At 44.1% G+C, this 24532-nt stretch overlaps 1 protein-coding gene across 2 annotated transcripts in view; it reads left to right on the top strand.

The window, feature by feature from the left end:
• Positions 1–5358: 5358 nt before the first annotated feature.
• The window catches only part of LOC140190601 (platelet-activating factor acetylhydrolase 2, cytoplasmic-like), a 56972-nt gene continuing 37798 nt past the window's right edge, over positions 5359–24532 (top strand). Inside the window, exons 1-3 of one of the 2 annotated variants that reach the window (XM_072247299.1) lie at positions 5359–5523; positions 12776–12878; positions 15837–15949. In XM_072247299.1, the coding sequence (XP_072103400.1) occupies positions 12839–12878; positions 15837–15949 (153 nt within the window). In that variant the 5' untranslated portion in view covers positions 5359–5523; positions 12776–12838. The remainder of the gene's footprint in view (positions 5524–12775; positions 12879–15836; positions 15950–24532) is intronic. The other variant, XM_072247300.1, reaches the window with a different exon arrangement.

The following is a 24532-nucleotide window of genomic DNA, read 5'->3' as shown; positions in this document are numbered from 1 at the left end:
TTGTCCTGTGGGTTAAATCGTGGGTTTCTGGGTGGTGTGACTCAAGGGGGCCTGTTCCACACTTTATCAAGGGGGCCTGTTCCACACTTTATCTCAAAATAAGTAAATGAAAATAGTCATTTGCAGTAAATCTTCCCATAAAGCAGCTAGTTACTCTAGAAGTTAAAACTCTGATGTCCATTCTTCTCTAGACTAAGCTTTCAACTGGTACACTCTTTCAACTGACTTTCAAGTCTTTCTACATGAATGGGAGGGCGATGATCCATGTGCTGGTCAGTGAGACTGGGCAGAGTAACCGTTCAGCATGGACTAGATGCTAACCGATACAAAGACGTATCAGTTAGTAGGTTAATTGATCATTGTGAATGGGAGGGCAATGATCCATGTGCTGGTCAGTGAGACTGGGCAGAGTAACCGTTCAGCATGGACTAGATGCTAACCGATACAAAGACGTATCAGTTAGTAGGTTAATTGATCATTGTGAATGGGAGGGCAATGATCCGTGTGCTGGTCAGTGAGACTGGGCAGAGTAACCGTTCAGCATGGACTAGATGGGCAAGAGGGACTGTTTTTGTGCTGCAGTACTTTATCATGCTGTGGCACGTCCGCCACTTAAGGGCATTGAATCTCTCTCCAACTTGAGCCCGTCCCCATTGGAGGATCAGAGGTGGAGGGGGCCCTCCATTTTATCATTTTGGAGAATCTGTCCTGGGCCCAGCATGTAAGTGCAATTACAAAAAGAACACGGCAGCACCTCTGCTTCCTTAGGAGTTTATGGAGATTCAGCATGGCATCTAGCGCTTTGGCAGACTTCTATAGATGTGTGGTGGAGAGGATATTGACTGGCTGCATCACAGCCTGGTATGGAAACACCAATGCCCTTGAATAGAAAATCCTACCAAAAAATAATGGATACAGCCCAGTCCATCACAGGTAAAAAAACATAGAAAACATAGAACATAGAAAAAAACCTACAGCATGATACAGACCCTTTGGCCCACAATGCTGTGCCAAAAATCATTAGGAACACCTACATACATATAACAATGTCACAGGAAAGCAGCATCCACCACCCAGGACATGCTCCTTTCTCACTGCTGCCATCAGGAAGAAGGTACAGAAGGCTCAGGACTCACAGCACCAGGTTCAGGAACAGTTATTACCCCTCAACCGTCAGACTCTTGAACCAAAGGGGATAACCTCACCCAACTTCACTTGCCCCATTACTGAACTGTTCCCACAACCAATGGACTCACATTTCAAGGACGCTTCATCTCATGTTTTTTGATATTTATTGCTGATATTTATTGATATTTATTTAGTATTATTATTTCTTCTTTTTGTACTTGCACAGTTTGATGTCTTCTGCACTCTGGTAGAACACCCTAGATGGGCGGTCTTTCATTGATTCTGTTATGATTACAATTCTGTAGATTTGTTGGGTATGATAATGAATCTTAGGGTTGTATATGGTGACATATATGTACTGTACTTTGATAATAAATTTACAAACGTACTTTGAACTTTGAACTGTCACAGATCTTTTCTGTTCTTCCTTCCTCCCCTTCACCGCCTCCGCTGCAACTTACAACTTGCTTTATTTCTGACGTTTTCCAGTTTTGACACAAGATCAACAATCTGAAATGTTAGCCCTCTCTCCATCATGCTAACTTACTTTTTATTTATCTTTCAACCAACACAAGTGAAACAGATACTTCTCATATCATTGGGCAAGGCAGTTTTGTACCATTTAGAGTTACCAAGCTGGTATCCTAGAGACCTGGGATAATGACACAGACTGGAGTCCAAATTCCATTATTACAGCTGTGGAACTTAATTTCAGTAAATGATATAGAATTTCTAAAAAGCTAGTCTGAGCAATATATAAATAGCTGTAGAATATAGAAAAGGTTCCTTAGTGTTGTAATAGTTTTGCAGTGGATGGTACACCCTATCCTCGTTTTATGCAGGGGATACGTTCCTCGAAGTCAATGCATAATGTGAATAATTACTTAAATGGAGAAAATAGGGATGCGTTCCGGAGGGCTTCCTAAATATGTTTTATTTGTAATTTATTCACATTTTCATACCAATATGATAAAAGGCAACATTCATATTATATTTAATCAATTTAAGGTAATATTCAATGTAATAAGTCATAGAAAGTTAACATACTAGGGTGTACACTCACCAACAGTGGCAGGTGTGTTGGCTCCAGGAGATGAGTGGTTGTTGTGGTGTCGGGCAGCTTTACTTGGACGAGGTGGATGGTTGTGGGTCATCAGGATCATCAAGGACAGCAAGGGGTGAAGGAAGACTCACAGAACTCTCAGTACTGCCGGCAGCAGGAGATGACACCGGTTTGAAGAAAGTGGTGAGGGTTGTTTGCTTGGCAGCATTTTGTTTTTCAGCATAAATTTGCTTGTAGGGAAGAAGGCTTGACTGCAGGGAATGACTGAAATGCTGACTCCATTCTAAACTTGGGTCCATGTCCATCGCCATTTGAGCCAAGTGTTCTGCAGCCTTAAAAAATTCTGCCAGTTGCTTCACCGTAAAATCCTTCAGCTGCAACTCAACACTTTCTTCTTCATCATTGTTATCACCTTCAGTCTGAGTTAAACGCAGAAGGTCATCCACACTTAATTCTTCATCATGAGAATCCAGGAGTTCTACCACGTCAGCGGTCTCGAAATCTGAGAATCCTTCCCCACCAATTTTATGGCCCAGGGCCACACAATCCTGGACAGCTGCAGTGAAGGCAGGAAACTCCTTGAGGGTGTGTACACACTCCGCCCAAATTGATTTCCACGCTCCATTGAGAGGCTTCTTACTCAAACCCTTCAGAGCACAGGGATCTAGTGAATGGTAAACTAAGAGAGGCTTCATCTTACAGTCTCCTTCGGCATTGGAACACATAAGCAAAGTCAATCTATCCTTTGCTGCCTTGAAATCTGACGCAGTTCTTTCATCCTTATGTAAATGCATTTCGGCATACGGTTCCAAAAAAGCCCGGTCTCGTCTGCATTAAACACCTGCCTTGGTGTGATGCCTAACTCAGCTATCATAGCCCACAACTGCACAGGGTAGCGTCCCAGAGCTGTGTTACCTTCACCTAACACCGCACTGTTTATAATTTGCAACCTTTTTCAAGTGTTAAAGTGGTTCTCTGTTGCTTGGCTGATGGCCCAGGACTTGACATCGGACGCTTAGGAGGCACAGTTAAATATTGCAAGCAGAAAATCACTGCACCGTAGGTAAAAACAATAAAAGTTGAAGAGTGGATTTAGTAGATGCGGTTGACGAAGCCTTGTTAAGGAGATGCAGTGCATTTTGACTTTGATAAATATTGCAATGCCGTACAGTAGTGTAGTGGCATCTGCACTGGACTTTGAGGTGAGTAGTGGTCCTGGGTTTGAATCCGGCCGACTACATGTACACTTTCTAACCGTGCTGGTTTGAGGGTCAAGCTAGCAACTCAGCCTCGTAAAACAAAACAGACAAAACATAGTAAGAAACGGCAAGATTGCTTCCCAAAGTGCCAGATGGTGTGGAAAGGAACAGTAACAACATATTGCACGATGAAATGAATGCTTCGAGTGGCGGAGAAGATTCCAATTCACCAGGCTAAATGCCTGGATATTGTAGACCTTCTTGAATATTGACAGAGCTGTATCCGTCTAGGTAAGAGGAGGGTGTTTCATCAATCCTGCTTTCTGTCATGGAGATAGTGTAAACACTATAGGGTCCCAGGGCATGAGACATGCTCCAGGATATCTGATTTCTGTCCAGTCTTTGGTGGTGCCCTGATGTCAAGGACACTGATTCCATTCAGATTTTTGCAACTCAGATATTCCATCTATATTGAGACCAAAGTTGTAATGAAGTCTGGTGTAGTCTTACTTGTGAAATGAGGGCAGCAGGAGAAGAAGAACAAAGGAAGTTTGTTTGGCCAGTACTGTTGAATTGAACTGAACTGAACTGATTTTATTTCTTACATCCTTCACATACATGAGGAGTAAAACTCTTCACCTTACATCTCCGTCTGAATGTGCAATGTGCAAATTATAGTAATTTGTAATAAATAGTATATCCAGTAAGATATACAACAGAACAATCAATGTAGCACAGAAATCTAATTGTGTCAGTGTGAATTAATCAGTCTGATGGCCTGGTGGAAGAAGCTGCCCTGGAGCCTGTTGGTCCTGGCTTTCATGCTGTGGTACCATTTCCCGGATGGTAGCAGCTGGAACAGTTTGTGGTTGGTGCAGATCACTGATCTGTAATAGAATCATCAAGTCAAAGAAACTGGTCTTTCAGTCTATCTAGTCCATGCTGAACTATCACTCTGCCTAGTCCCATCGACCCACACCAGGACCACAGCTCTCCATACCCCTCCCCCCCCCGTCCATGTACCTATACGAATTTCTCTTAAATATTTGTTCAGTTTCCTGTAATTACCAACCACATGACTTCATCCACAACATTTCCCCACAGTGACTCCAGCCTCAGCCTCTCAGTGACATTGTCTTCTCCTACCCATCCTTCCCCACCATCTCTCCAACTTAGAACCAACTTACTTTGTCTCTTCCCTGGTTCTGTCAAAGGGTTTTCGACCCAAAACCTTAACTCTCCATGGTCTATCCATGACCGGGCTTGTTCTTGGAAAGTTTTTCTACAGAAATGGCTTGACATTGCCTTCTTCTGGGCAGTGTCTTTACAAGACAGGTGACCGCAGCCATTATCAATACTCCAGAGATTTTCTGCCTGGCATCAGTGGTCACATAACAAGGACTTGCAGTGTGCACCAGCTGCTCAAACAAATATCCACCACCCGCTTCCGTGGCTTCACGTGACCCTAATCGGTGGGGGTGGGGGTGTGATAGGCAGGGTGCTACACCTTGCCCAAAGGGTGACTTGCAGCCTCGCAGAGGGAAGGAGCACCTAATACCTCCTTTGGTAGAAATGTATCTCCATCCCGCCACCTACAATTGCAGTCAAGTGACCAATACCAATTAAACTGCTAAACTACAGGTCTGTGGACTGTGGGAGGAAACTGGAGCACCTGGAGGAAACTCATGTGGTCACCGGGAGAATGTACAAACTCTTTACAGAGAGTGGCAGGAGTTTTCCCTGGATCAATTCTGGAGATTTCCTAAGTCTGTGATTTTACTAGATTAGATTGCACATAGTGTGTTGTGTATTGCTGAATAACTCAATGCTTATAAATGGGAAAGTAAAACATAATGAGAAGTTGGGCAGTTCTCAGACGAAATTCATAGAGGGCGCAGTTGCCATTTCTCTGTCCAATAGGCTGCGAAGCCACTGGACCAATGGGCGGACGGCAGCGCGCTACCTTATGGGTGATGTAGTCCTGAGATAAGGCTGCCGTTGTGAGGTTGCGTAATGGAGTTCACCGCTGCCAGCGTTCCCCGTTCAGCGAGTGGCGGGTGAAATCGGAGCGAGGAAGTTTTATGTGACAGTTCAGTAGAGCTCGGTGACGAGGAAGGTGTGGGCAAGCGCCAGGTAAGGACATGTACAAAGTAACCAGCATCGGCGCACTGGGGTGTTTCTAAGCAAAGAGGTTCGGGAAGTTTACTTGTGGAATTGGAGACACCTTTTATTTATCCGTTCAAGGAAGCGCTGTGAAGCGGAGATATTATTTAAAATGCTCCACAATTTTGCACATAATGCTTCGTGTTCGAGTTCTCTCGCTGTTTTTTTTAAAAGTGCCTTGCTTTTGGAGAGATGTTTCACCCCGGTGTTTCCTGGTTTTATGCAAGTGCCGCTGGGAACCAGAGGAGGCTAGCGAGGGGCGGAAAAGAACGGGTAGCAGGAGGGTTTGGAGAGGTGAAGTTGTATATTGGAGGCACTGCTGGAGATGATTGCTCTGAGTTTGTACAGGCTGTCAAAGTTAGTCGCGTTTATTGCCTTATGCACAAGTACATGTATGCACGGTGCAATGAAAAACTTACTGCACATGGCATTAGATACACATTTGCAAGAAAAACGTACATTAAAATTCTATGCGCAATTTTTGCAGGAAAGAACTCATTTAAAATAGGAAGTCTGTTGTAGTGCAGAATGTTGCTGTACTGATTAGGATTATGGGGATACGTTCAAGGACCAAATAGTTGAAGGGAAGTAGCTGATCTTGCACCTGGTGGTGTGGGTCTGTACCTCCTGCCTGAAGATAACTGTGAAGATGGCATGGTCTAGATGGTGGGGATCTTTGGACTGCCTGGCAGCACCTCCTCCATTGTGAGTGACCATGGGCCGGGGATTCTGCTGAACTCGACTGGGTATTACATTTTGTCATGGGGAGTTTGACAATGTCCTTGAAACATTTTCTGTTTCCCTTGAAGTCTCGTTTCATTGGAGGTGCACGGGGCACTTGTTTAGAGGGTCTGGTGTGCAGCAAGCTGTTAATCCTACTGCAGAATTGGGGGACTTTTGTCAAGCGCTTTGGGTTCCACACAGTAGGTAGTTGCTATCTTGGAAATGTGGTAAATAGGGACCATTGTCGCTTGGTAAACCACAAACTTGGTGTCTGGTCTGAAGTCTTGCTCTTTCACAGCTTCAGATAATTGAAAATGTACTGGAGATGAAGTTCATCACTAACACTTATTATTGAGAGATTATCTCTGAGCTATAGATGGCAATCTAGGTTTGCTAAAGCTTACTGTACAAACAGTTGCCAGAGATCTTAGTTAGAGGAGACCTTTAGCATCTGGATGTTTGCTGTGAATTCCCTGTGTATGGTTCTCTGGAAGGATCAGTGATAACCTGGTCGTCTCTGCTTCTGAACGTGTGAACTGCCACTCAGCAAGGTGGGGTGTCATAGATACAAGAGATTCAGCAGGTGCTGGATATCCAGAGCAACATCCAACATGCTGGGGGAGTTCGGCAGCTTGGGCAGCATCTAGGGAAATGAATAGTGTAAATAGTTCACGTTTTGGGCTGAGACCCTTCTTCAGGACTGAGAAGAGAGGGGGGAAGATGCCAGAATAAAAAGGTGGGGGAGGGGGGTTGGAGAGGGGAAAGAAGCTAACTGGTAGGTGATAGGTGAAGCCAGGTGGGTTGGAAAGGTAAAATGCTGGGGGGGGGGGGGAATGAATCTGATAGAAGAGTGGACCATGGGACCAAAAGGGAGGAGGTGGAAGGGACCTGGGGGAATGGATTCGGTGGCTGAGACATGGTAAGAGACCAACGTAGGGAATAGAAGAAGGGGAGGTATTTTATTTTGGCTCACCAACTACTAGTGGATTTGTGGATTTTTTTTTGGTTATGATCCTTTGTGCCTGGTAGAAGTGGAAAGAAGGGAAGGGGAAAATTACCAGAGTGAGAAATTGATGTTCATGCCTCAGGTTGGAAGCTATCTGAATGTTGCTCCTCTATCCTGAGAGTGGCCTCGTCATGGCAAAAGAGGAGGCCATGGACCAAAATGTCAGAATGGGGTTTGAAATTAAATAGTTGCCCACCGGGGAAATTCTGCTTTTGGTGGATGGAGTGGCGGTGCTTGACAAAACAGTCCCTTAATTTACGTCAGGTTTAGTCATATAGCATCGAATCAGGCCTTGCAGTCCCACTTGTCCACACTGACTCTGCCTAACCAGCTAGTCCTATCTGCCTGTGTTTGACTTAAGTCCCTCTAAACTACATTAATTCTGTGTGACATTAATTCTGCAGAGGAGACAATGGCAGTTGAACATCCACTTGTTCTGTGGACAGATTCCAACCCATCTCTTGGGAGATCCAAGGTGCAGTATTGCAATGTGGGAAATTGAGAAGATGGTTGAAGAGTAGACATGGTGTAATAAATACAGCGGCAAGCAAAAGTTTGGGCACCCTGCATGGTCAGTACTTAGTAACACCCTCTTTGGCAAGTATTACAGCTTGTAAACGCTTTCTGTAGCCAGCTAAGAATCTTTCAATTCTTGTTTAGGGGATTTTCACCCATTCTTCCTTGCAAAAGGCTTCCAGTTCTGTGAGATTCTTGGGCCGCTTGCATGCACTGCTCTTTTGAGGTCTATCCACAAATTCTCGATGATGTTTAGGGTGGGGGACTGTGAGGGTCATGGCAAAACCTTCAGCTTGTGCCTCTTGAGGTAGTCCATTGTGGAGTTTGAGGTGTGTTTAGGATCATTATCCTGTTGTAAAAGCCATTCTCTTTTCTTCTTTGGCTTTTTTACAGACGGTGTGATGTTTGCTTCCAGAATTTGCTTTTATTTAATTGAATTCATTCTTCCCTCTACAAGTGAAATGTTTCCTGTGCCACTGGCTGCAACACAAGCCCAAAGCATGATCGATCCACCCCCGTGCTTAACAGTTGGAGAGGGGTTCTTTTCATGAAATTCTGTCCCCTTTTTTTTTCAAATATGCCCTTTCTCTTTGAGGCCAAAAAGTTCTATTCAAAAGGTTCAAAGGAACATCTAAACAGTTAGTCCTGACGAAGGGTCTCAGCCTGAAACGTCGACTGCACCTCTTCCTAGAGATGCTGCCTGGCCTGCTGCGTTCACCGGCAACTTTTATGTGTGTTGCTTGAATTTCCAGCATCTGCAGAATTCCTGTTGTTTGCATCTACACAAGCCTGATGCATTTTGGAAACAAGGCCTGTGGACTGATGAAGTTAAAATAGAACTTTCATTATTTCACTTTTTTCTCTTTTTTTTCCCCCTCCCTCTGTCCCTCTCACAATAACTTCTTGCCTGCTCTCCCCCCTCCGGGCTCTTCTTTCTCTTTTTTGTTTTTTTTGTTTTTTTGGTTTTTTTTTCTTTTCTCTCTCTCTCCCTCTCTCCCTCTCTCCCTCTCTCCCTCTCTCCCTCTCTCCCTCTCTCCCTCTCTCCCTCTCTCCCTCTCTCCCTCTCTCCCTCTCTCCCTCTCTCCCTCTCTCCCTCTCTCCCTCTCTCCCTCTCTCCCTCTCTCCCTCTCTCCCTCTCTCCCTCTCTCCCTCTCTCCCTCTCTCCCTCTCTCCCTCTCTCCCTCTCTCCCTCTCTCCCTCTCTCCCTCTCTCCCTCTCTCCCTCTCTCCCTCTCTCCCTCTCTCCCTCTCTCCCTCTCTCCCTCTCTCCCTCTCTCCCTCTCTCCCTCTCTCCCTCTCTCCCTCTCTCCCTCTCTCCCTCTCTCCCTCTCTCCCTCTCTCCCTCTCTCCCTCTCTCCCTCTCTCCCTCTCTCCCTCTCTCCCTCTCTCCCTCTCTCCCTCTCTCCCTCTCTCCCTCTCTCCCTCTCTCCCTCTCTCCCTCTCTCCCTCTCTCCCTCTCTCCCTCTCTCCCTCTCTCCCTCTCTCCCTCTCTCCCTCTCTCCCTCTCTCCCTCTCTCCCTCTCTCCCTCTCTCCCTCTCTCCCTCTCTCCCTCTCTCCCTCTCTCCCCGCCCCCCCCAATATCCCATCCCATGATCCTCTCCCTTCTCTAGCCTCGTATCCCTTTTGCCAATCACCTGTCCAGCTCTTGGCTCCATCTCTCCCCCTCCTATCATTTCAGATCTCCCCCTCCCCCTCCCACTTCCAAATCTCTTACTATCTCTTCTTTCAGTTAGTCCTGACGAAGGGTCTCGGCCCGAAACGTCGATTGTACCTCTTCCAATAGACATAGACATTATACATGGACGGCCATGATCTTTTCCCGAGGGTTGAAATGTCTAATATTAGAGGGCATAGATTAAAGGAGAGGTGAGAGAAGTTGAAAAGGAGATGTGTGGAGAAAGTTTTGTTTTATGAACGGTAACTAGTGGGTGCTTGGAATGAGATACCAGGGGTGGTGGTGGAGTCAGATACCATAGAGGCATTTCAGAGACCTTTCAACTGGTAGATATTTTAGTTTAAGTAGTTCAGCACAACATTGTGATTTGAAGGGCCAGTTCCTGTGCTGTGCTGTTCTATGGAAAGCCAAATATTCAATTTTGCTGATAGCACAAAGATAGGCAGTAAAGTGACTGGTCTGGATGGATAACGTGCAGGGAAATAGGAATAGAATGCAAATTGGTAAAACTGGAATAAGCAGTTTTCATTGGCAATAAGTTTGTGCACATTGTTTTAAAATATGACAAATCAGAGAATTAATTTTCAGCCGTGAAAATGAATCTCTCATCATGCTCCCGGTCATTAATTGGGCACAGTTCAACTCTTTAGAGCATGAACGCAGTCCCCCACTACCACAAGTTTTGCAGTTGAGTGTGCTTGGGGACATTACAGGCGTCAACACACACACAAAGTGCAAAGGGAGGACAGCCTTTCTGATCGGTCTCACCCTGGGCGGGTAAGAATAAATAATGAGAAGCTAAAGCATGATCATAGACACTCAGAAGCTCATTTGAACAAGTCTTTGAAGTTTCAAATGGACAAGTATACAAAATAGTCAAGTGGTCGTGGAGTGGTTTTAAAGTTACAGATCTGGATTACAGTATAGAAGGTATAATACATGTGATGCAAAGCTTTGCTGAAGCCAAACTGAGGAAGGATTGAAGTTGCCTCGCAAAATACCTTTTTAAAAAATAAATGTGTATTAAATTTTGAGGAAGGATTGACCCGAGTTCATTTCCCATTACTGCCTGCAAGGGGTTTATACGTTCGCACGGGTTTTTTTCCAAGTCCTCTGATTTCCTCCTACTGTGCAAAGACCTACTGGCTGGCAGGTTAATTGGTCAGTGAAAATTGTCCCATGACTAGGTTGGGGTTAAACTGGGGGGGGATTGCTGGGTGGCGTGGCTGGAAGGATCTATTCCGTGCTGTATCCCAATAAATAAGATTTTAAATCTTCAGAAACTAGAAAGAATAATTATTCAAAGTATTTAAAAAGGTTAAGAGGGGCTGAACATAGAGGAAAACACTTTTGCTGTGATGTGTGGTATCCAGGTCTAATTCACAGCAGGCCTTTTGGAAGTGAAAGCAGAAAGCACCTCAACACCCAAAGCACGCTGGAAGTTTAGGCCAAGTCAGAAGTTGAACCCATTACTAATTTTAGGCATGACATTGGGACACCAAAACTTCTGAATATGAAGATAAGCTGCAAGTCACATGCTTCTAGACCGAGATGAAAATCTTCTCCCTCAGCTACACAAGTACTGCCATTTTAAATTTCAAAGTAAGTTTATTATCAAGTACATATGTCACCAGATACAACCCTAAGATTCATTTTCTTGTTGGTACAGTAATACAAGAAACACAAGAATCAATGTCAGACTGCACCCAACAGGAGGGACAGACAATTAATGTGCAAAAGACACTAAGCTGTGCAAATACAAAGAGAAAAAAAAAATAATAATAAGCAATAAGTACATGGGATGAAGAGTCCTTGAAAGCGAGTCCATAGGCTGTTGGAACAGTTCAGTGTTTGCTTGAATGAAGTTATCCCCTCTGGTTCAGGAGCCAGATAGAATAGAACTCCATTGTCATTGCTCAAAACAACAAGATTGTGATGCAAATCCAGACAGTGCAGAAAAGAGATTTTTTTTTTTTAATTCCATATTTACCAGTGATTTTGATAGTCCATAGTTTGATAGATGGTTGAGGCGTAATAATTATTCCTGAACATGGAGGTGCAGGTCCTGTTTGCATTCCTATCTACCAAATGAAAAAGCATGAAAATCTTTTTGAACAAAATCACCAGTAGGGCTTGGAATGTAGCATCTTAAAGACTCCACGGCACACAAACAAGCAACGTTCCTCTGTCTCAATGATATTCCTCAATGTACCCGAGACTACGGTCACAGGCACATTAGCCTTTGCTCTCCAGTTCCTTCACATGTATTACAAGGAAGTTTCATCTGTTAATTCAACTATCCTAAAACATCAGTTCCTAGCTTGGGTAGCCTCTGTGCAGGAAATATTTGTTATATCAGTGTAACAGCTGGGACAAACCTGTGCAACAAAAATCATGAAGGATCTTGGGCAACAGTTATACACCCTCAGAAATTGCCTTATCTGCAGTAATTCCTCTGATCCAGGGCTCCCAGCGTTTTTTATGCTACGGACCTCTACCATTAACTGAGGGTCCATGGGCCCCAGTTTGGGACCGCCAGTCTAATCCAATTACTGAAAGAAAATCCAGCAACAAAGGGCATCTCAGATCCATTATCTTCATCAATGGATCAAACCTAATGTTTTTCACAGGAATTGAAAGCATTCCCAGGTGAAGACACCATCAATGACAGCATTTCCACACAAAGGAAGATTTTTATTTTGTGATACAGGGCAGAATAGGCCCTTTAGCCCTTCATGTCTCAACGCCCGATAGTCCGCAACAACTCCGGTTTAAACCTGACCTAACTGCGGAAAAATTTATAATGACCGATCAAGCAACCGGTACGTCTTTGGACTGTGCGAAGAAAGCAGACGACCTGGAGAAAATCCACGCATTCCACGGGTTGTACAATCAGACTCCTTACAGAGGTCGCCAGGATTGGACTGCAAACTCAAATGCCGCAAGCTGTAATTGCATCGAGCTAACTGGTCCGCTACTGTGGCATTTGCTTAGAGCTGCTATTCTCAGTTCCCAAGATTGAGTATTCGTTAAGGTAGTAATCTGGCCTCTTATCGGTTATCCAAAAGATATCATCAGGAGAAAATCATCTGTCAACAATGTTGGATGCTGTGACTTCAGTAGATGCATGTCTCACATCCTCGCTCACAACAAAACAGATTAATCTATTTTCTTGAATCAGAGGAGGTAACTCTTCTCAGCTTCATCACTGAACTGTTCCCACAGTCTATGGACTCACTTTCAAGAACCTTTCATCTCATTTAGTGATGATTTATTATTTCTTTCTTTTTGTATTTGCACAGTTTGGGTGCCACAGTGGTGTCAAGAGCTCAGATTTCAATCCTGGCATCCTCCAAAGAGCCTGTATGTTCTCCCAGTGGAATACGTGGGGCTCCTTTGGTCCAGGTACATACGGATTAGTAAGTTAATTACTCGCTGTAAACTGTCCCTTGAATAGGTTAGGGTTAAATCCAGGGCACAAAGGGTCTATTCCACACTATATCAATAAATAAAGTTTGTTGTCTTCTGCACATTGGTTGTTTGTGTGTCCTGTTTGGTGCAGCCTTTGATGGATTCTGTGTCCTTTGCATTTACTGTCAAAGCCAGCAAGAAAATGCATTGCAGGGGTCTATATGGTGACATATGTGCACTATAATTTATTTTGAAATTTGAGTTTTAATAGCCTAACCTTCAGGAGACCAAATCAACACCACAGGGCCCAGAACCTGGCAAATTTAACTACTGAAATAAGAGTAAATATCATTTTTAATTAACATTCAGCTGATTGCAATCTTGGAAAAAGTTTGTAGAGAGCGCCAGATTAGAAAGGGATATCACTGCATTCTGGTGGGCCCAGTCCACAATCCCTACAATTATTTCTAAGTTATTAACTATTTAATTTATCACTCTCCGAGGACCACAACCTTGCCAAGGTTTGGAGGCTTGTGAGCCTCAACAATCCAGAGAGCTACACTGGCTGGAGTCAGGGCTTTATGCTTTGGCTCTTGGTAGGGTCACCCATACCAGACTAAGTGTGGTCCATTGGCCCTCCAAGTTCAGGGGTTCAGGTCAGAGCTAACAACCCTGGCTGGTCAAACAAAACTGTTACAGAAACAGCAATGAACAATCCTTGTACATCTGAGTGCGACGGTATTCCTGAGTCTCTACCTGGGACTTGTATGACTGACAATGTGAAAAAGACATGATGAAGGAAGCCCTGAACACTGCCAGAGATGGGGGACCTTCATTTCTGCCCTAAATACCAGCAGTGTAATGAGCAGAAACATTTATCAAGCTTTTTCCTGGGTACCACTTCCTCATTTATAGATGAATATTTGAAGTTCCAACAACTTAGCCTAAAAAAATGTCTCTTTCAGGTAATCACTGAAATTTACACCACTGAAGGCTGCCATTCAGCTCATCATGCTTATGTCAATAACGAGTTTCCATTGATAGACAGTCTTTCGCGACAAGGGAAACTTTCAGCACATGATGCACAATTTTGAGTGACAGCATTTAGTTATAGATGGTCAGAACAAGGACAGTTGGCCAGTATATTTAGGAACAAAGATAGATTGTGTAGGATAGAACTAAAAGAAATGATGGGCCAAGGTACCATGTCTCATTTCCTAATCTCCCTGTGTATCTCAAAATGGGCCATTTATCGCTAGAGTACAACATTAAAAACAAACACATTTGGCTTTAGCTTGATGCAAATTTGCACAATTTCTGCACAAAGCAGCAAGTTTAAATACCAAATATGGTCACCACAACATTTCTCTTCAACCACCATCTCAGTAGCTGAAGGAGGGAATGTGGACTCCATTCATTAAAACAGGGGTTCTCAACCCTTTTTTAATGCCATGGACCAACACCGTTAAGCAATGTGTTCATGGATGTCTCAGGCTGGGGACCCCTGCATTAAGGGGTCTCCCGCTGCTTCCGGTGCAGTCTTCTGTATATTGGTGAGACCCGACGCAGGCTGGGAGACCGCTTCGCTGAACACCTACGCTCTGTCCGCCAGAGAAAGCAGTATCTCCCAATGGCCACACATTTCAATTTCACGTCCCATTCCCATTCTGATATGTCTATCCACGGCCTCCTCTACTGTAAAGATGAAGCCACACTCAGGTTGGAGGAGCAACACCTCATATTCCGTCTGGGTAGCCTCCAACCTGATGGCGTGATCATTGACTTCTCTAACTTCCGCTAATACCCCACCTCCCCCTCGTACTCCATCCGTTATTTATTTATTTATATACACAAATTCTTTTTCTCTCTCTCCTTTTTCTTCATCTGTCCCTCTCACTATACCCCTTGCCCATCCTCTGGGTTTCCCCCCCTCCCCTTTTCCTTCTCCCTGGGCCTCCTGTCCCATGATCCTCTCATATCCCTTTTGCCAATCACCTGTCCAGCTCTTGGCTCCATCCCTCCCCCTCCTGTCTTCTCCTATCATTTTGGATCTCCCCCTCCCCCTCCAACTTTCAAATCTCTTACTAGCTCTTCTTTCAGTTAGGCCTGACGAAGGGTCTCAGCCCAAAACGTCGACTGTACCTCTTCCTAGAGATGCTGCCTAGCCTGCTGCGTCCACCAGCATTTTGTGTGTGTTGCTTAAATTTCCAACATCTGCAGATTTCCTCATGTTAATGTCTCTGTCTGTTGCGATTCCTCTCAATCTCCGCCATTTCAGAGAAAATAACCATAGTTTGTCCAGCCTCTGCTTGTAGCATATACGCCTCCTGATTTTATACACCTCTGTAAGATCACCCCTCATTTTCCCCTTTGCTGTAGTGAATAAAGTTCTAATCCGTTCACCCTCTCTCTATAACTCAGTCCCTCAAGTCCTGGCAACATCCTCATAAACTTAAATTTATTCCTTTTAAAAAAATCAAGCTGCATCCTTGCCCGTGTCAGATCAAGATCTCGTATTCTCTGACAGTACTGCATTCTGCAGATTCAGCATTGCTGAGCTGCTGTCCTTGATTCAAGGTGGTGGCATCCATCATGAAGGGCGCTCCCTGTCCATGTCCAGGACATGGTCTTGTCCCATTACTGCCATCAGATACAGGAGCCAGAACAAACAGGACTAGTGTCTTCCCTTCCAACATAACATTTCTGAACAGACAATGAACCCATGAACAAATGTCCTCTTTTTGAACTTTTTAAAAAAAAATGTATTATGTATTTTATAGTAATGTTTGATGTATTTCACTGTATGATGCCAGAAAATATCGTGGTGTCAGAGATAATAAACTGAATTTACGTTTCCTTCGGGGTATTTGTAATGCATTGTAGTTCTTCCTTGGTTGTCTCCCACTTGAATGTTATCAGCAATAAATTTATTTTTTATCTTGCCCATTCCAGAGAGAGTTGCATGCAGCCAGATCATGGGGTCCAGCCAGTCGCTGGGAGTGCCGAGTGGGACCGGACCGTTTAAAGTGGGATGTACAGATGTCATGGCTGATCACACAAGGCAGGTAAAGTGGAATCATGAGCTGGAATACACTGATCTATCTTTCCAGCACCTCTGCTCCATCCACAAAACTAGAATTTCCCAGTGGCCTACTATTTTAATTCCCATCCCTTTTCCCGTTCCGACATGTCAGTCCATGACCGCCTCTTCTGCCATGATAAGGCCACTCTAGTTGGAGGATTAACACCTTGTATTCTCTCTGGTAGCCTCCAACCTGATGGCATGATAATCGATATCTCCACCTTCTGGTAATTATCCTCTTTCCCCTTTCCCTTTTCAATTCCCCACTCCAGCATCTTGCCTGCTCTCCTCACCTACCTATTGTCTTCCGGAGGTGACCCATTTCTCCCATGGTTCACTCTCCTCTGCTATCGGATTCCTTCTCCACATATCATCTCTCAGCATCTCACCATTTTCCCCCTCTCCCACCCACCTAGCTTCACCTATCACCTTCTAGCTTGTCCTCCTCCTCCCCACCCCCCAACTTTTTATTCTGGCATCATCCCATTTTGCTTTCCAGCCCTGATGAAGGGTCTCAGCCTGAGGCATTGACTGTTTACTCATTTTAGCCGATGCTGCTGGATCTGAGTTTTTCCAGTATTTCGTGTGTCATTTTTACAGTGTAGTCAATATTGTCATTTGAACACTTTTTTTTGCTGTTCCTTGAGGCTGTCCAATGTGTGAAAACTAACAGAATGAATAAGAACTTAAAACCATTTCTATGTATTTGGTTTCAAAGTCTTGTAATCTGGTACAATCTCTCAGGCAGAAATGTCTTGCCAGAAGAGGAACCAATCTCTGATTTGGAAACCTTCAAAAGAAAAAGAGACACTCAGTGCATCGAAAGTTCAGCGTAAATTTATTATCAAAGTGCATATGTCAGCATACACAACTCTGACATTTGCTTTCTTACTGGTATACACAGTAAATCCAAGACCCGTAAGAGAATCAGTGACTGGCAAATGATCAAGGTGCAAAAGATGACAAACTATACAAATACAAAAAAAAAGTAATAATTTTAAAAATAAGCAATAAATATCAAGCATGAGATGACGAGTGCTTGGAAGTGGGTGCATAGGTTGTGGGAGCAGTTCGGTAATGAGGTGAGTGGATCGAGAAACTGATGGTTGAGGGGTAAACCTGTTCCTGAACTTGGTGGTGTGAGTCCTGGGGCTGCTGTATCACCTTCCTAATGACAGCAGCAAGAAAGCCTAGCCGGGGTGGGGGAGCCCTTGATAGTAGATGTTGCTGTCCTACAACTGCATTCCGTGTAGGTGTGCTTGTTGGTGGGGAGGGCTTTGCCCGTGATGGAGGGGGCTGTATTCACTACTTTTGTTGCATTTTTTCCACTCAGGGGCATTAGTGTTTCCATATCAGGCTGTGATGCAACGTCCCCTCTGCCATCACATTTCTGAATGGACAATTAACCCTCAATATTTTTGCTTTTTTTTTAAAACAGTACTCAATCTTGTATTTCTTACTGTAAGTTTTAGAATTATATATTACACTGTACTGCCCCTGCAAAACAGCAAATTTCATGACATGTCAGTGTCAATAAACCCAATTGTTTTTCTGAGGTAAAGAGAGAAGGCTTGCTGCTTCATGCTTTCAAAGTAGGTGAAAATATTGATAAAGATCTCGTAAACGGAAAGCTAGCATTAGCAGAATTTGCTTTGACAGTTGCTGGAGTAATATCTTGAAAAACATAATAGATGTAACATGATAAAGAAAATTAATAAGCAAGTAGAAAATTATAAACATGCAATCGTCTGCAGATGCTGGGAATCTAAAGTAACACACGCAAAACACTGGTGGAACACAGCGGGTCAGGCAGCACCTATGGAAATGTATAAACAGTTTCGGGCCAAGACTATTTTCAGGAATAGGAAGATGATGATTTTTGAGAGAAATGAAAGGGGTTCGATGGGCAATATTGTAGGGTTGCCAGCAGCCCTGAACTGAAAGGAGGTTAGCGAGGAATGCCCCATTTCCCTTAGAGTTGTCGAGGAAAGGTTTTTGGGCCAAATGCAGACCAATGGAAGCAGATCACGGACTGGAGGGCCTGTTTCCATACTCTGTTCCTGTATGGCACTAATTGTCTTGACACTAACACCCAGAAATCTTGAGTACCAGACTAGGGGAAAACCTAGTGACCAGGCACCTTGCTGAATCAGGTTTATTATCGCTGACATACTGTGAAATTTGGTGTTTTGTGGCAGCAGTACAGATGGCCGCCTGCAAAATTATTTGCCTTGAAGTGAAGAATCTTCGTGAAATCTTTATGTAACCAGTCATAGAAAATTACAGCACAGAAACAGGCCTTTCAGCTTATCTAGTCCATGCTGAACCATTTAAACTACCAAGTCATATTGACCTGAACCCGGACCATAGCCCTCCATATCTCTACCATCCCTTTACCTGTCCAAACTTCTCAAAAATTAAAATCAACCTTGCATGTTCCACTTGCGCTAGTAGCTCTTTCCACAGTCTCTCAACCCTCTGAATAAAGAAGATTAGATTAGATTATGAGATTATGAGGACACGCAGTCCACTTTATTGTCATTTAGTAATACATGCATTAAGAAATGATACAATTTGTTCCTCCAGAATGATATCGCAGAAACACAAGACAAACCAAGACTAAAAAAACTGACAAAAACCACATAATTATAACATACAGTTACAACAGTGCAAAGCAATACCGTAATTTGATGAAGAATAGACCATGGGCACGGTTAAAAAAAAAGTCTTAAAGTCTCTCGAAAGTCCCATCATCTCACGCAGACGGTTGAAGGGAGAAAGTCTCCCTGTCGTGAGCTTCCAGCATCACAAACTTGCCGATGCAGCATCCTGGAAGCACCTGACCACAGTCCGACTCTGAGTCCGTCCAAAAACTTCGAGCCTCCGACACCGAGCACCATCTCTGCTGAGTGCCCCGGCAACAGACAATAGGCAAAGCTGAGGATTTGGGGCCTCGCCCTCTGGAAATTCTCGATTGCACAGTAGTAGCGGCAGCGAAGCAGGCATTTCAGAAGTTTCTCCAGATGTTCCTCCGTGCTTCTCACGTCCGTCTCCATCAAATCAGGATTGCGCACGGCCCCTATTTAACAAGTACGATATCAATTCGGAGCGGCCGCGCACACTGCGTTGCGTCGCCATCTTCTCCTCCCCTCAGGTTCCCCTTGAACTTTTCACCTTTCACCCTTAACCCAACACGACTAGTTATAATTCTGCCCCCACCCCACCTCAGTGGAAAAAGCCTGCTTACATGTACCCTACTTGTACCCCTCATGATAAAACTCTTTACCATGATAAATCCTTCAGGGTAAAGCTCAAACCTCACCGATACCAAGCCCAACCCAAAGCTGTCTCCGCAGCCATGTGGGTGATGCATCGGTGCAGCTGGGAGAGCTGCAACCCTGATCCCTGGTGCTACCTGTGTGGAATTTGTGCGTTCTCCCTGTAACTATGTGGGTTTCTCCCAGCTGCTCTAAAGTTCAAAGTTCAAACTGTTCCTCCTGGCCAACAGTAGTAGTGAAAGGAGGGCATGGTTGGGATGGTGGTCACACACCATTCAGTTTCCACCCACCTCCCAAAGACAAGTAAGCTAATTGGCCAGTGTAACTTGCCCCTAGGATAGGAAGGTACTAGGGTTGATAAAAACGGGTTACACTTGGATTTGGATTGAGCAGGTATAGGCTTAGTAGATCAAATGCAACTTTTTATTTGAGAGTAAGAATGGAAATCAGCATCCAGAAGTTAAAGGCCTGACTTTTCCTTCCAATTGGATTGGGAGTATAGCTGTAACTATCAGAGATGAACATGAAATTCTCGGTTTTGATGTTGAAGGGCTTCTCACAATCTATGGACTTGCTTTTAATGGTTCTTCATCTCATGTTTTGCATACTTATTGCATATTGACTTATTTCTTTCTTGTTGTATTTGCACAGTCTGTTGGCCTTTGTGCACTGGTTATTTGTACATCCTGTTAGGTGTGGATCTGTACGACCTGTTGAGTGTAGAATTCCCATTGATTCTATTGTGTTTCTTAGATTTACTGTGAATACTCACAAGAGTGAATCTCAGGGTTGTATATGGTGCCATATACTGTATATTTTGATAGTTTACTTTGAAATCTGCCAGTATTCCCATTCTGGGTAAGAAACGTTGTATCAAATACGACATGTAATACCTCTGATTTGCAAATACTATGTCCAACCACGAGCGCATAGTCAGAGGTGTGTGCCCCATGAAAGTATAGGCTGACTGTCTCCACTCTCACCTGCTGAACACAGTAGCCGGGCCTTGCTGTTAACAGCTTGCACTGTCAGATCTTGTGCTAACACTCCAGAGCTCCTTTTGAGTGAATCTGGAACCAGCACCTTGGTGTGACCCTGCTGGCATATCTAGAGAATGCCAGATCCTAACGGGCAAGGCAGAACAAACCTCTCCCACAACCTACCCTCTAACCTTCAAGGATGTTTTTGGCAAACCCACCATAATGTAAAATTTGTGATTCCTTAGAAACTTGAAACTAGTCCTGGTATGGAAATGTAAAGAACAGCCACAGTGAATGGTCAGATTCGAGAGAGCCAAGTTAAACTCCTCGGAGCAGAGAAAGGGGCAAATAATTTCCTGATTATAATCGGCTTAGATTTGCTCAGGAGAAGCTGCCTGAAGTTTGAAGCTTCCACTCGTTGTAGTATATCTTGTGACTGTAAACACACGAAAGCAGGTCCATTTTGAGCATAAATATTAGTATTGTGGCGAGATGTGGGTCACGGGCGGGGGGAGCAGCAATTAGATGGGAGAGGCAAGAGGATTTGGGGGAGCAAAGTGGAAGGGTGGAACAGGAGGAAGGGAAGGGGTAGGGTGGGATGAGGAGAAGATTAGATGAGAATGGTGGGATGAACTGCAGAAGTCTTAACTCAGACAAGTTAGTACAGAGGGCAAAGAGCAACTTGGAGGGAAGTGAAGTTTGTATTTTGCTGAGTCTGATACATGGCCACAGGACTGTAGAGATGAGATGTGAGGACTGACCAGAACAGACCTGCTACTTGTGGTTTAGCTTCAAAACTTTTGACTGTCACAGCTGTGGAAGCTGCAGTAAGGCAGAGTTAAAGACAGCATCTATGTGAGGATAACCACAGCAGTGTCTCAAAGTGTGTATGTAGTATACAGCCCTGATAATTGTCTTATCACAGACGCCATGAAACAGAAACAGCACGGAATCCTTTCAAAGAAAACATCAAACCGCTAACACGCAAAAAAAGGACAACAAATTACACAAATGGCAAAAAATGAGCGAGAAGCAGCCAGGATATAAAAGATCAAATCACAAAGTCATTGAAATAGTCTAGTAATGTTCAGTTTAGCATTGTGTCATTTATTACTGCAGGCTGTAGTCAATAATGGGGTGGGGTGGGGGGGAGAGGAGTAACCAGAAACAGAACAAGAACTACAGTGTCCAATCCACAATCTGTGCCAATTAACCCTTGCCCAAGACCCAAGACTCTGGCACAATCCTTCAGCGGCACCAAGCAAGAGGAAGAGAGAGACCATTCAAATGCAGACACTTTCCTCTGGAAACTGTGAGTAAGAGAGAGATCGGTCACACATAAGCACCTTCCTCTGGGAGCAGCGAGCAAAAGGGAGTGAGAGGCTGGTCAAACGTAGGCGGGTGGCGCTGAACACGCATGCTCGCCTCCTGCTCTCGTCTTTGATTTCAATCTCGCTTGACGTTTTAATTTGTCAGGATTGGCGAGAAATGGAATCAGTCCTGGGCTTGGGCTTCTTGGCTTCCAGGCTGCATACTACGCTCTGCTCAAATCCTCACTGAACTCCCTTGGAGACAAGTGCCAGATCACTCAATTGGTCCAAAAACACACCAAGATGTAAAGCACAGGCTCCAATAGTAGCAAAATCATATTTGAAAGAATAAAAGTAAATTTGTGACCTTTCTGAAGGATGTCACCTTTGATCATGTTGTTTGTTGACACCGTCTACCTCAGCATATCATCAAACCCAGTCAAGGGAGACCTTTGAAGTGAGACCACCAGAGGCAATCTGCTTACTGAAGATGCAGATGAGAAAGGCTATGGCAGTATCTAATCTCCCTAGAACATGCCTTCCCTATACACAGTAGTGGGTGCTGGAAACAGTCAAGATGGAAGTAACAGAAGGATGTGAAACACCCAACAACTAAGGGACAATTGCTTTACTAACTCCAAAGTATGATTGGTTGTCAGCTCAAAGTTTCGATTAACTTTTAACATCTCTGTTGTGAGTGGCTACTGGTCTTGCAAGTAATCAATTCAGACATGTATGTTTTTCAAATGGTCAATATCCATAACTGAGCCAATTCTGTATCAAAGCTGAAGTTTTCTGTTCTGATTTCAGAACAATATGGGTGATGGGGACCAAGCTGTTGATAAGACCATATGACATAGGAGCAGAGTTAGGCCATTTGGCCCATTGAGCCTGTTCTGCCATTCAGTCATGGCTGATGCTTTTTTCCCCCCACTCCCTGGCCTTCTCCTAGTATCCTTTGATACCATGGTTAATCAAGAACCTATCAATCTCTGCCTTAAATGACTTGGCCTCCACAGCTGGTGTGGTCACAAATTCACCACCATCTGGCTAAATACATAAATTTCTCTGCATCTGTTTTAAATGGATGCCCCTCTAAATTGAGCCAGTACCCTCTGGTCCTAGACCCCCCCCCCCCCCCCCCACCACCACCACCACCATGGGAAACATCCTTTCCACATCTATTTTCTGGGCCTTTAAATTTTTGAAAGGTTTCAATGAGATTCCCCCCGCCTTCTAAATTCCAGCAAGTACAGACCCAGAGCTATCAAATGTCCTTTGTATGATAACATTTCATTCCCAGAATCATCCTTATGAACCTCCTCAAAACCCTCTCCAGTGCCAGCATATCTTTTCTTGGATGAAGAGCCTAAAGCTGTTCACAATACTTAGGGTGAGGCCTCACCAGTGCCTGAAAAAGCCTCAGCATCACATCCCTGCTCTTATATTCTAGACCTCTTGAAATGAATGCTAACATTGTATTTGCCTTCCTCACCACTGACTCTACCTACAATTGGACCTTTGGGTTGTTCAGCACAGGGACTCCCAAGTCTCTTTGCATCTCAGATTTTTGGATTTTCCCCCGTTTAGAAAATAGTCTGCACATTTATTTCTTTTACCAAATTGTATGACTGCATTTTCCAACATTGTATTTCATTTGTCACTTTCTTACCCATTCTCCTAATCTAAGTCCTTCTGCAAACTTCCTGTTTCCTGAACACTGCCAACCCCTCCACCAATCTTAGTATCATCTGCAAGCTTGGCAACAAAGCCATCTATTCCATCATCTAAGTCATTGATATACAGCATAAAAAGAGGTGGTCCCAACACCAACCCCTGCAGGACAGCACTAATTACTGCCAGCCAATTAGGAAAGGATCCTTTTATTCCCATCTGCTGCCTCCTGCCAGTCAGTCAATACTCTTAACTATGCCAATAACTTTCCTGTAATACCATGGGCTCTTAACTTGGTAAGCTGTCTCATGTGTGGCACCTTGTCAAAGGCCTTCTGAAGGTCCAAATTTCCAACATTCACTACATCCCTTTTATCTGTCCCCCTCGTAATCTCCTCAAAGAATTCAAACAGATTCGTCAGCCATGTTTTTCCTAAAGGAAACCATGCTGACTTTATCCTATCTGTCCTATGTCACCAGGTACTCCATCACCTCATCCTTAACAATTGACTCCAACATCTTCCCAACCACTGAGGTCAGGCTAACTGATCTTTCTGCTGTCTCCCTCCTTTCTTAAAGGGTGGAGTGACACTTGTAATTTTCCGGTCCTCTGGAACCATGCCGGAGTCCAATGATTCTTGAAAAGTCATTACTAGTGCCTCCACAATCTCTGCTGTTACCTCTTTCAGAACCCTACGGTGCAGTTTGTCTGGCCTGGATAACTTGTGCACCTTTAGGTCTTTCAGCTTTCTGAGCACCACCTCTCTTGTAATAGTACTGCACTCACTCCTCTTCCCTCACATCCTCAACACCTGGTACACCTCTAGTGTCTTCCACAGTAAAGACTGATGCAAAATACTCATTTAGTTCACCTGCCATCTCCTTGTCCCTCGTTATTATTTCTCTGGCCTTGTTTTCTTGTGGCCCTATATCCACTTTTTTTTTGTTTAGTTGAAAAACCTCTTTCTATCTACCTTGATATTGTTTGCTAGCTTGCTTTCATAGTTCATCTTTTCCCTCCTAATGATGCTTTCAGTTGCTTGCTGTAGGTTTTTACAAGCTTCCCAATCCTCTATCTTTCAGTTCACTTTTGCTTTGTGTGTCCTCCCTTTTGCTTTTACATCAGATTTGACTTCCCTTGTCAGCCACGGTTGTACTACAGTATTTTGCCATTTGAGTATTTCTTTGTTTTTGGACCGCATCTATCCTGAACCTTCCCCATATTTCCCCCTGAAAACTCAAGCCATTTCTGCTCCGCTGTCATTGCTGCCAGCGTTTCCTTCCGACTTTCTTTGGCAAACTCCCCTCTCATACCACTGTAATTT

This window comes from Mobula birostris, chromosome 30 (genome assembly GCF_030028105.1).
Source record: "Mobula birostris isolate sMobBir1 chromosome 30, sMobBir1.hap1, whole genome shotgun sequence".
Lineage (NCBI taxonomy): Eukaryota > Metazoa > Chordata > Chondrichthyes > Myliobatiformes > Myliobatidae > Mobula > Mobula birostris.
Note: the sequence above shows the minus strand (reverse complement) of the source record. Positions and strands in the feature narration are given on the sequence as shown.